The 16,748-nt window shown below is 38.9% G+C and overlaps 1 protein-coding gene across 2 annotated transcripts in view; it reads left to right on the top strand.

The window, feature by feature from the left end:
- ADAMTS16 (ADAM metallopeptidase with thrombospondin type 1 motif 16) overlaps nucleotides 1-16,748 on the top strand; it is a 98,636-nt gene that overhangs the window by 24,869 nt on the left and 57,019 nt on the right. For both annotated transcript variants that reach the window (XM_084880588.1, XM_084880587.1), the window contains exons 4-8: nucleotides 3,757-4,039; nucleotides 5,846-6,045; nucleotides 8,196-8,279; nucleotides 12,356-12,515; nucleotides 14,020-14,125. In XM_084880588.1, the coding sequence (XP_084736714.1) occupies nucleotides 3,757-4,039; nucleotides 5,846-6,045; nucleotides 8,196-8,279; nucleotides 12,356-12,515; nucleotides 14,020-14,125 (833 nt within the window). The remainder of the gene's footprint in view (nucleotides 1-3,756; nucleotides 4,040-5,845; nucleotides 6,046-8,195; nucleotides 8,280-12,355; nucleotides 12,516-14,019; nucleotides 14,126-16,748) is intronic.

Below are 16,748 nucleotides of genomic sequence, written 5' to 3'. Positions count from 1 at the left end.
ATGCTAAAGAAATGATAAAGTGGGGTGGGGGGTAAATGACAAATTACCTCAAACAGTGGCTCACCCTTCACTCTAGGTTTGTTGTTCAGCCAGGTATGCTACTGGGAGTCACAAATGATCATATTTATCTAAGCTCTAATCATAAGCTATGTCAGTACTAAGATTAGATCATAGGGTAAAACAAGAAATGCTAATAATTTAATGTTCAAGTGATTAAATTAATATGACAAACCAATATATGAGAGCTCTTCAGATTTTAAGGAAAGGTGATGAAAGATGAGCATTCACTGTGCTGCACCCTTGAAGCTTCAGTTATGAGGTTTTAAAAAAAAATCATGTGTCAAACAGCAGATGAAAGCATAGATTCCAGAATAATCTTGAATAATTTTTGGAGTAGCCAGGGATCATTCTAGTGCAATGATTAATTGTACTCTAAAATTACAACTCTGCTTCCTCCTGCCATAAAATTTATCTAAAGCCTGATTCACTAAAGATTCAGGTGTGCTCAGCTCAGCTGTGCAGCCATTCATCCTGTAATGATGTGTGTTGGCATTTCATCCGAGTCCCACTTGTTGTCCATCCTTTGCTAGTGATTACACTGACCCAATTTGGCCAGGTCACACAGTCCAGGTAGAATTCTACAAAGTAACTGAATTTGTTTGAGTCATGCAAATGGAGAAAGGCATAGAAAAAGTCTTCCCCTTGGAAGACAAACCCTTCTGTGCCAACTCTCCAGTCAACCTCCAGCTGATTCCTTCTGCAGTTCTGCTTCTCTTGCCTCCAGCTCCACATCTATTTTCCTTTCTTCTTCCCAGGTGCCAACAAATGCTCAGGGGTGACATGTATATCCTAATAGTCCTGAGGTAGAAATTGGTATTTGTGAGAGACCGAAGCTCACTCCTCTTTGGTGGATTATGATGACTTGAATAATGCCATGAATGACTAAATTGACAGCATTTAACTTAACCCACAAACCTCATCCAAGTGTCGAAATATTAGCCTTTGCAAACTGTAGGTGAGCACTAGGAACGTGACCAGTGACCAGTGACCAAGTTTTGAACTAAGCAAATGACTTAATTTTGAAGACTAAACTGATTTTGGTTTGTGATGATGGGTGATTCCTATGACCAGCACACAGTTCCATTATCCTTGAAGGCAAGAGGCCCAGTGCCCAAGTCAGGTGCACAGTAGGGACAGAAATAATAGGAATCAGATGCAAAATCTTCTGGGAAAGAACCTTTTGGTTATTTAACTTCTTATGAGATTTTGGCTGAAATTTTATTTTCAAAATATTACAAATAATCGTGCAACAAAACTTACTATGATTTTGGGCACTTAGCAAGTAATGGACTGGCCTTGGGCCAGGTTCATGTTTGACCCTGAGGCATAAGGAAATAAAAAACAGTTTGGCTTTTATAAAAGTTCTATAAATGTTAAAATTGTCTTGTGTTTCTGAGGCATTGTTAAGAAGACTAGAACAAGTAGAATATTCTCAAAACAAATAACACTTGGAGAGTAAAAATACAGTTACTAGGGAATTAAAACGCATGTTTCTCTAAATGAGCCCAATCGTGCTTTCACTGTGTTTATTGACAACTAGTTGTCTTGAAAATAGCTTATGGTGTCATCTGAGACAATCTTGGAACCAGTTCAGTGAGGACTTCTTACTGCAGGAGAAACAGACTCAGTGGTTGGACATTTATTTATTTCTTCTTCATTTCCATTTTCTTTTTTTGATTCATGCAACTTTTATAGATAGTGTCTATAAATAGACACACAATAATAGAAATTTACCAACTTTTAATTGTGGATAACCACAGATAGATTACAATAAACATCCTACTTTCAAACTTCAACACTTTCTTTACTTACATTGCTCAAAAGCAGCATTTTCTCAGCGCTAACATGACACACATTTTTTCCTTCCTCATAAATGCAACATGAGTGTTTGGTAGGCTTCCCAGTGTGAAATGATTTACAGAATTGGCCATGCTAGAGATGCAGGCCCCAGGAGAGCTCCTTTGCAGAGCGTGGAGGACATTAGCTTTTTCTGAAGCCTGGTTAATAATCCACCCAGCTGACATCCCAGTGGTTACTGTGGGCAGGCATACACTAGACATTTTATGAGTTTCCAAATAAATATGTTTGACTCAAAAGGAAAAACTTTGATAAGGAGAAAGCATTAATCTTCCATGATTTTCCTAATCTTTTAAACAAACTTGCAAACTAATAATGCAGCAAGATAATGAAGTAAATGTGTTCTGTTGTTGTGTGGGGGTTTTTTTGTTTTTTTTGTTTGTTTTTTTTTAGTAATTTTTATTACCTATTGATTATCAAGGAATGTCTTATCAGTTATTATGCTCTATGTATTTAATAAAATTGAGAATGGTTAAACATAGAATGTTGTAACAGACTAAATTACAAATCAAACAAGTACAATGCTTGACCACTTTGTTAATAAAAATTCAAAAATCCACCAGCTGTGACAGGTCACTCTTGCCTGAAGATCTTGTCCCTCTTATCCTGGGCCACCCAGAATATAGCCTTGAACCCAGGGAAAAGCAGGGGATAGTTTTGAGTCTGGAACAGCTGTTACCGAACACAAGTGTTTTAGTTGAGGAAGTAGGAAAAAGTATAAAAATAACAGATCAGGCCAAAAGCAAAGATGTGTTTGGGGCAACTGTGGTCATTGGGTACACCAACACTCAGGTGTCAGAGATCTCATAGTGTACAGTGCAAAGTCCCCCCAAGCCTCAGGAATTGTCAGGATTATGTATGATATTTTACACAATTTTTTTTATTAATTCAGCAAATTTTGTTTGCACATTTATTGCAGGTCATAGGTTTAAAATATGTTGTTAAGTCTTACACTCTCAAAGAATGTAGTTCTCCTTGTATCCAATGCTTAGATGACAAAATGGCACAGAGAGGCTAAGTAAATATCCTCCAAGATCACACCGATGATATGTAGAATTAGATGATAATTCTCTCGGTGATGTTTGTCTTATCTGGACAATCTCTCTGAGTACACTTGGGCTTGCATGAGAGATGCTGAATGCCATCTACTCCAGAGAACCTAAAGGAGCTGGTAATCTTCCAAGCGGGGATTCGAAAAGCAGTGAATTGTTTGTATAGCAGACAAGATTTTTTTAAAAACAATGACTTTTTCTTTTTTTCTTTTTTAGTTTAATATTTAAACTAGTTACCTTCAATAGAGTGCAAAACCTCTTTGGGTAGTGTTATTACACAAGGTTGAACACATCCAAGATGGCTCTGCTACTCCTGGATTAGTTTAAATGCAAAAAGAATGAAACCTAACTGGCTTTGGCTGTTACTTAATTTCAGACTTGGCTATTTCTTGATAGAACTGCAAACTATTATTAAAGTATTGTTGTATTCTAGTTTAGTTGGTAGAGTTCTAGGAGGCAAGAAAGATTTTCAAGTCACTCATGTGGAATATGGTGTGAGAGGCTGCTTCCCTCTATGATCCAGAGCATAAATTCCAAGTATTTCGCTTTCCACTGTGAATTGGCAGTTAGGCCCCAGGAGGTCTACCCCCCATGGTGCTGATAGCTTCACTGATAATTTACCAAGTTTACCTTTTCCCCACCAGCAGGAACACTAGCGCCAGAGCTTAACCTCAGAAGGTGGGAATGATATGCTTGTAAGCAAACATAGAAAGGAATGCTTGGAGAGCTGGCTATGTCTCTAGTTGGAGGTGTAATTGTGTTTTCTTTCTTTTCCCTATTTTTCCAGTCAGGCATGATAAGAACACAAGAAGCAGATTACTTCTTAAAGCCACTTCCTTTCCACCTAGCAGGGAGACTCAATGACTCTGCCGGGGGTGGGCCTCCCTCCCACATACTGTACAAGAGATCCACAGAGCCACAGGCTCAGAGGGGGCACCAGGCCATGATGGTCCAGAGGCAGCGGGAGCTGGAAAATCACCACCTCTTCTACCATGAAAATCAACACCTGCAAGGTGGCTTTGACCTCAGGCACCCACAAAAGCAGCATTTCTGTGGAAGGCGCAAGAAATGTATGTAAGGGCGATTCTCTTCACATGTTTAATGATTTTAACATTTACATAAGCCAATGGAATATTTTTAATTTTCATCAAAGTATGTCTGTTCCCAAAGTGACATGCATTAATTGTCCTTACTAAACATAAGTGGCAATTCCAAAGAGAGTCCATTATCTGCATGTTCAGTATAAAAGCTCTCTCCATGATAGATGGATAAATAATGTTAGATGTTTTCATTTTTTTAAAAAAAAGCTGTTCCCTGGACAGATTAAATGATGCACTGCTGAGGAATACTGAATCCACCAGACGTCTTCAAAAGAACTCTGGCATGTCTACTCAGTAATTCTATATTTTTGAGGTCTAGATTTATTAAAGCCCACATAGTTTTCCTGCTGAGGTCATTTATCTCTATACATATTTATGTACTTGACTCACCACATCAAAAGACAGACTGTGCAAGACATAAATTTACCTACAATTTATCACCAAGCTTTATCAAAGTCTTTTTTTTTTTTTGTCATGAACATTTAGGAGGTGATGTGTTATTTACATTTTATGTAGGAACCTCTCACAAATTCAAGTATAGGAGTTCAGTGTTCTCTGTTACTTCCTTCACTTCCTTCAGCTTCTCCCTCCACCATCACTTTATTAAGCCTTCTTCCCATGAGTCCATCTTCACACAGCCCCATCTTTCTCTGCTGTTTGGTTTCCTGTGCTGCTATAACCAATGCCCTAACATAGAGATGGGCATGAGCAGGAGTTCCATATATGTTGTGGAATGGAGTGAACCACCCATAACCAGTGGGCACCTATAATGAAAGAATAAGTACCATAGTACCTGTGGATATTTTGAAGTCTACTTTCCCACGATACAATTCTAAGCATGCTTTCTAAGAAATCCACTAAATTGAATTGTTTTTAACCTAAATTTAGCTTACTGATTATAAATGCCAAAACTATTTTTTAAAGACAGATTCTTTCACTAAAAAAAAAAAAAATGATTTCAGAGAGGAAGGGAGGGGAGAGAGAGAGATGGAAACACCAATGATGAGAGAGAATCAGTGATTGGCTGTCTCCTGCACATCCCCTTACTGGGGATTGAGCCCACAACCTGGGCATGTGTCCTGACCAGGAATTAAACCCTGACCTCCTGATTCACAGGTCGATGTCCAACCACTGAGCTCTGCTGGCCGAGTATCATAATTATTTTTAAATGGCTTGCTTCAAGAGGACAGAGTATATTTTGTCTTCAAATTGAGTTAGGTAAATATTTATGGTGCTTCCTTAGGAAAGCCAGCTCTGCAGTAAGCTTGATCTGTCCCAACCCATTCATTTAGAACTTGTTTGAGACACTACAGACAAACCAATCATGTGTACAGACATAGGACTCAGTTTTAAAACTGTCAGATCATTAAAATCCTTCAAATAAAGAAATGATGCAAGATAACACTCATTCTTGTAATTGTTAGTCTTATTGCTTTATCAATAATTCATTTGCACAGCCCATTTCATAAATTCTTATGCTAATAGTCTTTGAGCTTTATGTTTCTAGATGCTGGCACTACAGAGCAAAAATGACCTTCTCTTGTTTTAAATCAGGACAAAATTATACAAAGGTAAATAAAGCAATGATTTCCATGACATCTAGATTCTACAGACTTTATTTGAATTGTGTTCCACTTTAAAACAACTTTTGGATTGCAAAATTTTACGGGTTATATGGTTCCTATATAATGAACATTCAATTTCTATATAACAAATTCCACCACTCATTTTGTGTGATTAATTTGCTCTAATTCACTCTCTATACATTCCTCATAGATATGCCCAAGCCTCCCAAGGAAGACCTTTACATCCTGCCTGACGAGTACAAGTCTTGCTCACGACACAAGCGCTCTCTTCTGAAGTCCCATAGGAATAAAGAACTGAATGTGGAGACGTTGGTGGTGGTCGACAAAAAGATGATGCAAAATCATGGCCATGAAAATATCACCACCTATGTGCTGACAATACTCAACATGGTAAGAACATCAATTGTGTTGAGGCTGAGTGTATAGTTATACCTAATGGGGTATGTGTGTGTATGTGTTTCACATTCTGCTTTTTACTTATGGATTTATGTCTCATACATGGAAATATTTTATCTGTGGTAAGTCCTTCAGTTTTACTGTGCTTAGATCAAAAGAGCCATTTTTAGAACTTCAGAGAACAAATTAAGGTGGATGAAGAATTTGATCCTCTCTGTAAGCCAGTAATCTGTTTTGATGTACTAGTGTCTCAGTTCAGAAATTTAAAAGTATATACTGAGACATTTTGGTGCAACAGATCTGGTTTATCACCACTGTATGTGTGATTTTTCAGCTTAACAATAACCCACAACCTTCGGACCAACTATGTATGTGTGATTTTTCAGATGGTTACATAGAAATACTCATTTTAGGAATATTAATGTTCAGCTATTGAGTATACATTATTTTGTCTAGAAAAGCAGAAAAACAATACAGCTTTTTAGAATGTCATCTCAGATAAGGAGTGTCTATCCCCAGATTGGCAGCTATAGTAATTATGGAAGAGTGGTAAGAAGTATCTAAAGCTCATTTCACTTAAATGACATCTAAATAACAGTAGATAAAATCTTGGGTCACTAAAATATATATTTTTTAAATAGCTAAAATTGACATATAACATTCTGTAAATTTAGGCTGTATAAAGTGATAATTTGACATACATATATATGGCATAATGATTACCGAAATAAAAATACTTAGTATATCTATCACAACACATAGTTACTTGTGTTTGTATATGTATGTGGTAAGAACTTTTAAGACTTAAAAGCCCTAACCAGTTTGGCTCAGTGGATAGAGCATAGGCCTGAGGACTGAAGGGTCTCAGATTCGATTCCAGTCAAGGGCATATACCTTGGTTGCAGGCACATCCCCAGGAGGGGGTGTGCAGGAGGTAGCTGATTGATGTTTCTCTCTCATTGATGATTCTAGCTCTCTATCCCTCTCCCTCTCTCATAAAAAAAAAAATCAATAAAATATATTTTTAAATTACTTAAAAATTGTGCCCTGGCTGGTGTGGCTCAATTGGTTGAGCATTGTCTTATGCACCTAGAGGTCACTTGTTTTGATTCCTGGTCAGGGCACATACTTGGATTCTGGGCTCAATCTCCAGTAGGGGGCATTCAGGAGATAACAGATCAATATTTCCCACTCTCTCTCTCCCTCATCCTTACTCTGTCTCTTGAAAAAAAAAAAAATCAATAGAAACATATTTTAACAAGATTTGTGATACCAATATTTTTAAAATCTACTTTAGGTTTCACCTTAATGAACAGAGTACCCCTAAGTGTGTTTTATACTCCATTATGCCATATGGCTATTAAGGCTAGGGTCATTTTTGGTAGGTTGACCCATGTGGTTTATGACTTTCTAGGGAACTGAGGGAGACAGTGACACTGAGACACAACTACACAGCCACAGGGCTGAGGACAACAGGGCCCGGGACACTCTGATTTGAGCAAGTGTCATCTCTATTCTGTATAACTTTTGTAATGTTTCTAAGCCTCAAGTGTTGAGTGGGGACAGGTATATCCCCACTCAGTGCCAAGTCACCTCTTTATAGTATTTCACACTGCCAACTGTCATCACTTATCACCACAAATGCCATCTCAAATGTTTGTGATCATCATCTCAAATGTTTGTCTCTTTCTTAGACCATCTTTCCATGTTTTCTTTTATTTCTCGTGTCCTCTTGGTCTTTTCCCAGCATTTGTTTTATGATTCTGGAATTTCTTGCTAGGAGAGCTTGGAGAGTACTTACCTATGCAGTTATCACTATGAGTAAAAAATCTTCTATTCAATTCAAATGAGGACACTTTGCAATTCAGAGACCTTGTAATCCCTACATTAGGGTTTGAGAAGTAGAACATCTCCCTCAAACTTCAGTTTTTCACTCCCAGCACCAATGACAGGGATTCAACAATTGGTCTTTTGGTGGATAGATATTCCTATACCTGTCTGTCAGGCAGTATAATATACGTAATGTTACTACATCACTGGAAACATGGGGATTGGCCTTCAGCATCAGAACTCTAGGCAGATTGAGGTCTGTGGGGAAATGGTGCCACATGTGGAGACTAACATAGATTACCTGTCTTTTTCAGGTGTCTGCTTTATTCAAAGATGGAACAATAGGAGGAAACATCAACATTGCAATTGTAGGTCTGATTCTTCTAGAAGAAGAACAGGTATTCTGTCTTTAAAACAGCAACTTTTCTCCAGAAAAATAAATGCAAAATAATACTTTGTTTTCTTTTATATGGATTCTTTAATTCTCTTTCCCTTGTGGACAAAAAAATTTTAATATTTTGTGTCTTATGCAATGGGGTGCTTGTCAGTTCCTTTAATGATTATTTGACATTTTGTGTTTTTTGTGCAGAGGTAGGAAGAAGTACTCATGTAATTGCTTTATGAGAATATGGAATAGAAATGATCTCTTTAATATATGGGTGGGAAACACACTTGGGAGACAAAGTGCAAACTGTGTCTTCAGCCACCATGAACTTTCAGGATGCCACATGGAACTGAGCCCCTTTGGGTCTTTTGCTAGAAGACTAAGAATGACCCATAGAGAGAGAATCCAAGATGGCTGCTCGGGTAGGCACCTAGCCGCAGCGGCACGCAACAATTTCAATAAAATACAACTAAAATATAAAATGGAGATTACCCAGAACTACAGGAAAGTCGACTGACTGGAAATTCTACAACGAGAAGCAAGGAGAAAACCAGAAGGAAGTGTGGAGGAGCTGTAAAAGCCCAAGGTACGGAGACGCGGCGCGCGGAGAGGACGGAGCCGGAGAGGAGGGAGGCTGAGTGCCTGGCGGGCGTTCCCTAGCGGAAAGGAGATAAACACTCCGACTGTGCTGGGCTCCCGACTGCTCTGAACCCCCGTTCTAGGCCAGACCCCGGGGACCCAGGCTCATCCAGAGGGAGCTGGGCTGTAAGGCGGAATCCAGGGCGGCGAGAGGAGGTCCCAGAGGCACGCAGAGAAGGGACGGCCGGCTGTGCCGTAGGACTGCCCTGGCGGGAAGGAGACAGGCTCCAGACTGCTCTGAACGCCACCTCCAACTCCACTTCTAACTGAACTGAACCCCAGTTTCGGGCCCATTGCGGGAGAGCCTACACTGTTTGGTAGCAGGCGAAAATCGAGGGCACCTTTCTCTCAGAGGTGCTTGCAACAAGTACTGAAGGACCCTGAGTCTCAGGAGTCGCATAGGGCGGGGCTGACTGAAGCCAAAGCTGTAGGCTGCACCCTGAAACCCCGCCCCATCAGGAAAGCTGCCTGCGAAAATGCCTAAACCAAATAGATCACAAACGAAAGAAATGGAGGACAAAAAGCGACTGGATATAGAATTCAAAACCACACTTATAAGGTTTTTCAAGAGTATCCTAGAAAAGGCCGATAAAATAAATGAGACCTATGAGGATATGAAAAGGGATCAACAAGAAATAAAGAATACATTGTCTGAAATAAAAAATATTATACAGAGTCCTAAAAACAGAATAGAAGATCGCAAGAATCAAGTCAAAGATTTGGAACATAAAGAGCCAGAAGACACTCCTCTGCAGAAGCTAGAAGGCAAGAGAATCCAGAAAATTGAAGATAATGTAAGAAACCTCTGGGACAACTTCAAACGATCCAACATCAGAATCATGGGGGTCCCAGAAGATGAGAGAGAGCAAGATATCGAAAACATACTGAAAGAAATAGTGACAGAAAACTTCCCCCACCTGGGGAAAGAATTGGACTTACAAGTCCAGGAAGCACACAGAACTCCAAATAAGAGGAATCCAAAGAGGACCACACCAAGACAAATCATAATTAAGATTCCAAGAGCAAAGGACAAAGAGAGAATATTAAAAGCAGCAAGAGCTAAGCAGGTGGTTACCTATAAAGGAGCACCTATACGATTGTCAGCTGATTTCTCAACAGAAACCATGCAGGCCAGACGGGAATGGCAAGAAATATTCAAGGTGATGAATAGCAAGAACCTACAGCCAAAAATACTCTACCCAGCAAAGCTATCACTCAGAATCGAAGGTCAGATAAAGAGCTTCACTAATAAAAAAAAGCTAAAGGAGTTTATCACCACCAAACCAGAATTATATGAACTGCTGAAGGGGGTTCTTTCAGAAGAGAAAGTAAATAAAGATAAAAATTATGAACAACAAATACGTAACTATCAACAAATGAATCTAAAAACCAAGAAAATTAAAAAAAAAATCTGATGAACAATATTAACTGTTGAATATAATAGAATCAGAGGTATGGAAGGGGAGTGAACTAATGATTCTTGGGGAAAAGGGGAGAGGGGAATGTGGGAAGAGACTGAACATAAACTGTGCACCTATGGATGAGGACAATGGGGGGTGGGGAAAGGGCAGAGGGTGGGGTGGGAAGCGGGGGGAAAGGAACACTTGTAATAATATGAACAATAAAAATTAAAAAAAAAATAAAAAAAAAATTTAAAAAAAAAAAAAAAAAAAGAATGACCCATAGAGTAGAAGTTAAATTGTACTGTATTGCATTGCATTGCTTTGCTCTGTTGTCTCCCAACTCCTAAGACTGATCCCACTAACCCTTACCACCTTTAATCCTAGGATTTTATTTTCATAAAGATTCTGAAGTGTTGAGCACATTTCTCTCATTACATATAAAAAAATTATGCTGGATCTTAGTAGCATTTGGTAAAACCATCTCCTTTGCCTCCATTCCAGAGTCCCAGTCTAAATGTCCAGACATACATTTCAGTTAACAAGAGGATGCATATGAACATTTCATGACATAAGTAACATCGGGGGTCATCTCAGCCATCAAATGCTCTCGCTTCTATTCTGGCCCAAGGTGATCATTAAGTGGGCATGGGAGAGTGAGCCTGAGACCCGAGTCAGGCACCCTGCATCCAGTTCCACCACTGCTGATGTCTTAGCAGAATCTCCTCTTAGCTAGAGTTTGTTTATTTATAAAACAAAAGATTTTTAGATGAAATATAAGATCTAAGATGCCTATTGGGCTTTACTATTCTGGGACTCTGCTCTTTTCCTGGGCAAAGTGGGGGTAGCTAGGACCTGCCTGTATTTCTAGCCTGAATAGTCAGGAAGATACGACCTCATTGTCTTTTGTGTAAGTATGTGTTTGGGGAGGGGGTGCTGAGCCAGCAGGGTTTCTCAGGTGACAGGTTAATTATTCCTTGTATTAAATTGTTTTCACCTTGGAATTCCTCCAGGCTGCAAAGAATAGGAGAGGTTATCTTTTGATCGTACACCTGTGTTAACTTTGATTAATACAGTGTTCCTGAAAATCGCCAGCTAAAGAATGGAAGGCATGCCCCAGTTTTGATATACAACATCTAGCTCAGGTGTATTTGACTTTCTGGGAAAGACAAAAACTTTTAAAGAGAAAACATATTGCATGACTGAAGGACAAAAATTCCAACACAACATTCCAGTCATGAAAGCCTTACACAAGTTGTCCTACAATTGAGGTATTTGATCTGATTTTCTGTGACCATCATAGGAAAATAGAGCATTGCTATAAATAAGGTTCACACCACTCATTGCAACCTATTCTTCTGGATGTTCCTGCTGCTCTCAGATTCTTTATTTCCCAAGTGTTCACAAGTTCTTCTGATATTTCACAGTTATTTTACTAGACCTTGGTATATGCGAATAAGGTCACATGTTTTCTATGTGGTTTCCTTCCAGTTCCAGTCTATTTTCCAGAAATAAAGCTTTCCCAATTGTCCTACCTTTCTCATGAATATGATACTTCTGTGGTGACTTAGTAACACTGCAATAATAAATATTAAAAGGGCAATAAGTTGGAAATCTCACTTGCTCAAGTTGCTAATGGAGTAAACATTCAGTGACTAGGTGTGCTTTGTGTATGTGTTTAGTCACATGCGAATGATTCTATTGTCTTATATAATTTTGCAAACTGTTTTACAAATATTTTAAGTGCAAAAATTTGATACACAAAAATAATCTTTCATGGCTCACTGAAAATGCATTCAGGGTCAGCTAAATACATCCCAACTGTTTTAGCACAGAACTAGAGACATGTAAACTAAATCTCTGTGGTTTTATGTAAAATACTTTTTTGTGTTTTAATACATAAAATGGATGCATTAGCACATATGGTATTTGGATCCATCTATGTATTTGAAAGCCAAGTTAATGAGAGTTTGCTGTGATACCAATGCTAGTAACAATTGCATTATATTCTGTTTTCTTTCTGTTCTCATGGTGGTCTTGCTATCTCTAGCCAGGGCTTGTGATAAGCCATCACGCGGATCACACCTTAAGTAGCTTCTGCCAATGGCAGTCTGGTTTGATGGGGAAAGATGGAAGTCGCCATGATCATGCCATCTTACTCACCGGTCTGGACATATGCTCCTGGAAGAATGAGCCCTGTGATACTTTGGGTAAGATCATCCAGCAGAGTTTTGAGGACCACATATGTGCTATGCACCTTTTGTGGCCATATATAGTGAATTTTTGCCCCTATTCCCAATATATAAGTGGTAGCCACTGCTGAGTGCAATTTTAAAGAAGAAAATTGCGTCCTTGTATAAATTTGACCAAAAATAAAAGTTTGAATTTATTCATCAAAAGTGATTACTTCACAGAGGAATGTTCCTAACATATTCAAGAGTTTCTGTCTCTTCTAACTTAATATATTTTTTTCATTTCTTCTTCTGAGAGATTGGGGTCAATAGAGTCAAGAGTGTCTTATTATGTAGCAGAAATGGTACATTTATGAATATTACAGAGAATTACAACTATATTACATTCCTGATTTTTAAAAATTCCTTTATTAATGCCTCAATCATAACAATTTTATATATTTATAAGGCTGAGTAGATCTTAGAGGCAGCACTTTGATATTTTTTCCAAATAGTTAGTGTAAAACAGTGTGCTCCTGACCAGAGCTCTCATGGACATTTTTTCTTAACTCTCCATTTCCCCTAGGATTTTAGGGAGAAAGATCCTTTATTATAAAACCATTCAGAGAGGACTTAGTTTAATATAGGTTAACCTGACTTCTTATCCTAGGAAAATCTGCTTATAAGGTTGGCCCTTAGCTGGCCTCTGAGAACTTAGATTTCAAGAAGGTTCCCACCATCTTACCTGACAAGTGTGGCTCACTTTGACAAAACTGTTTGTACAAATAATGTGAATTACGTGGAACACCTGCTTTCCTCCTAGGATTCTGGAATTTGGGTCCATGCCAGGCAGAGGCTGCCTCTGTGATCAGCCCCAATAAAACCCCTGGGTCCCAAATCTCTAATGAGCTTCACTGCTGGACGACAGTATACACTTGTTGTCATGACGTGTTACTAGGGAAATCAATCCTGTCCTGTGTAGATTTACTGGGAATGGACTCTGGAAGCTCATGCTTGCTTCCCCCAAGCTTCTCATGTACTTGTTCCCTTTGCTAATTTTTCTTCCTATCCTTTTGCCATGCTAAACCATACCTGTGAACATAACAAATTCTGGGTCTATGTGTGTCCTCCAGGCAAATCCTTGAACGTGTATGATCTTGGAACTGGGACTTCCTGTCACACCCATTCCCCACAGCACTTTTTATTTCGTCTTTTGAGAATACATATGATTATAGAAAAAGACAGAAATTCTCCTCCATCTGCAGTGAAACCCCTCTTCTACTGTGTCCAAGTCATAGCCTGTGACATGAACATTTCATAGATCCCTGAAGAGTTTTCCATGCAGAAAACAGATCCCCTACTCCCACATTGTTAAGAGCCCTTTATGTTAAGAGTCTAAGGGTTTTCCATTTCATATTTCAGCAGATGAATATGAGAACCAAATTTCCCTAAAGGATGGAGGGTAAATTAGCCTGTATAATACACCCTCTTCCTTCATTTTATTGAAAACTTCTATATATTCTTTTGACCTTTATGCCCATAGGATTTGCGCCCATAAGTGGAATGTGTAGTAAATATCGCAGCTGTACAATTAATGAAGATACAGGTCTTGGACTGGCCTTCACCATTGCCCATGAGTCTGGACACAAGTAAGTACATGTGCATGGGAGGGTGGAGCCCAGGGTCCTTTCCCTCTTGGTTGCTTGCCACAGAAATACGGATTCATTAGGTCAAGTCTGGGAGGGGGATTCATGTATGTCCAAGGAGAATGTCATTGACAGGCTGTAAATATTGTCACTTAGGTACTTCTTTTGTTTTTATTTTAATATCTTGTCCTACACATTCAGGGCATGTGTTTATACTTTCCTTACCCGTTCTTCCTTTACATTCCTGCTCATACATGCACCTGCTAATTGCAGACACTTGTATCAGTCCTGCTCCTCTGTCCTGTGTTAATCCTATTCCATGGTCAGCTCCTGTTAGTGGCTCCAGACAACAGAGGGCAGTAACAGGCCCTTCTATTGTTAACTTGTTACTCTTGAGTTCATGTTCTCATATCGCTTTTAGAATTTGGAGAGATGTTTTATGATTGGTGTGCTGAGCAGAGTTTGAGGAGTGCAAGTATTACAGGATATTGGGAGATGAAATCTAAGATTTCATCCAGTAGATGGTTTGCTTCCCACGTTCCCATTTTTCAGATGTTGCCAGTTTTGAAATGGGGCAGCATCAGGGTGAGTGGTGAGCCTGGCAGCTTGGCACAGACAGATTCTGCTGCGGGACAAACAGCTCTCAGCAATGGGTGGCATATTTTTATGTGAAAAGCTTATATGTATTCCTGTGGAATGAAAAATTTCTACCAATAGAAATTTATTATTAGACTAGTGGCCCTGCACACAAGTAGCTAGCTGCTGCTTGACTCAGCTGGCCGCCCCACCCACGGCCGCTTGTAGCTCTCTGCTGCATGTACCTTACCTCCCCACCTCCTGTAGCTCTCCGCTGCTTGTAGCTCACTGCCCCACCCTTCTGCTGATTAGTCATTATGCATCACGGTGTAATGACCATTTGCATATTACCTCTTTATTACATAGGATAAGGTTCCTTGGACCTATAGTGCTGTAAGCTTGCCTTACCTTGAGGCACCATCTATTAATTTTTTTAATGGGCCCTTGCTAACTTCCTACAATTGCCATGATTCATAGGAGTGCTGACCATATGAAGGTCTTTTCCTACTATATTGCAGCTGAACTTGAAGTTTCTCCTAGAAAATGCACAACTAGGATATATAATTTTTCTCTTTTTTTATGTTAACCCCAATTTTACTTGCAAAATCACAAAACTTGCAAAAGGCAGAGTTTGTGATTTGGTCTCCATCCCCTATTTAGAAAATGTACTGAGGTCACTTGTTACCCCAACCTGTTCAAAGCATCTGTTTGTGCATGTTTGTGTGTGTATGTTCCTCTGTGCACCTTTGTGTATAATTAAACTACATTGAAGCCATGCAGACTTGGACTGTGTATGAACTGATGACCTGAAAATGAAACTGTATATCCCATTACTGATCCCTTCATCATTATAGGTAATGATTGACTTTTTCAGTGCCCAGAAAATTGCACCTACACTTCATAAAGCTTTCAGCAGTTACATCATAATTGTTTTTTTAATAGACTACTAGAGTTAGAACTTCAAAAACTCTCATTATTTTAACGACATGGGGCTCTTGCTGTCCTCTGAACCATACCTAAATTTAATTAAACAATCAAGGTAAGAAATATTTAAGTCATCGAGGGCTGAGCAAATCGACATTAGATAAGCAGTTGAGATATGGACATTGGCAATGCAAGCAGTTGCAAGTGGTGAATTTAACGGAAGCTAAACTTGATCCATCCAACACTGGGGTCTTCAATGTCAATGACTATCAGTGTTTGCTATTATTTTATCTTAGAAATCCATTGTTAATATTTCCTCTTATCACTTGGGCTCGGTCTAAATGGAAAAAAAGAGTTTCTTCCAAACAAGAGATAAGTGCTTGTACTTGCAAGAGGGAATATAGATGGAAGGAAGAACAGTGCTCTAGATTTGGATGAAGGGGAGTCCCACTCCCTATAAAATTAACCCCCAGAAAATTATCAACTCCTTGGTGGGCACCTGATGTTTAGAGGACATTGTGCAAGAGATAGTGGAACTGGAAGCTCTAAAGAGACAATTTGCCCATGAAATAGGTTTTGGTCTTATTGAAATGGGACATATCTGTAAGAAATTTGCAAATTAATTGCACGTGCTAAATGCCAAAATGAGTGATAATAATAGTTATAATAATAATGGCAATAATAATTGTAGTACCTTCTTTTTGTGAAGCACTTTTTATAAATGTGCAGAGCAATTTTTCATGTATATATCTTAAACCATATAAAACACTCAGAACAATCTCTCATCTTCCTTCACTAGCTTAGCAGACAGGCTATACTAAATATTCAGCAAATCCAAATGAATTGCATGGGGGGAATAAGTTGGAGAGTGAATGAGTGAACAAATGAGGAGTATTTGAAGGTATATCAAATGAGAGAGGGTATGGCATAGAAGACTCAATAATTAAACTCTGTGAATTTTATTTGAAGACAAGCTCATTTATTCAGCTCATTTATTTAATGACTATTGTTCTTGAAAAAGGGACTATAGGGTCAAGAGGCACTGGGTGATATGAAGGCTATGTACACTATCAGGGCAAGCCTGTGCCACAGAGATCATTGGTCTAGTGATTCTCAGACTGCACTC

The sequence above is a fragment of the Pipistrellus hanaki genome (assembly GCF_964339955.1).
Source record: "Pipistrellus hanaki genome assembly, chromosome: 4".
Classification (NCBI taxonomy): Eukaryota; Metazoa; Chordata; class Mammalia; order Chiroptera; family Vespertilionidae; genus Pipistrellus; species Pipistrellus hanaki.
This window is presented reverse-complemented; position numbering and strand designations above follow the sequence as displayed.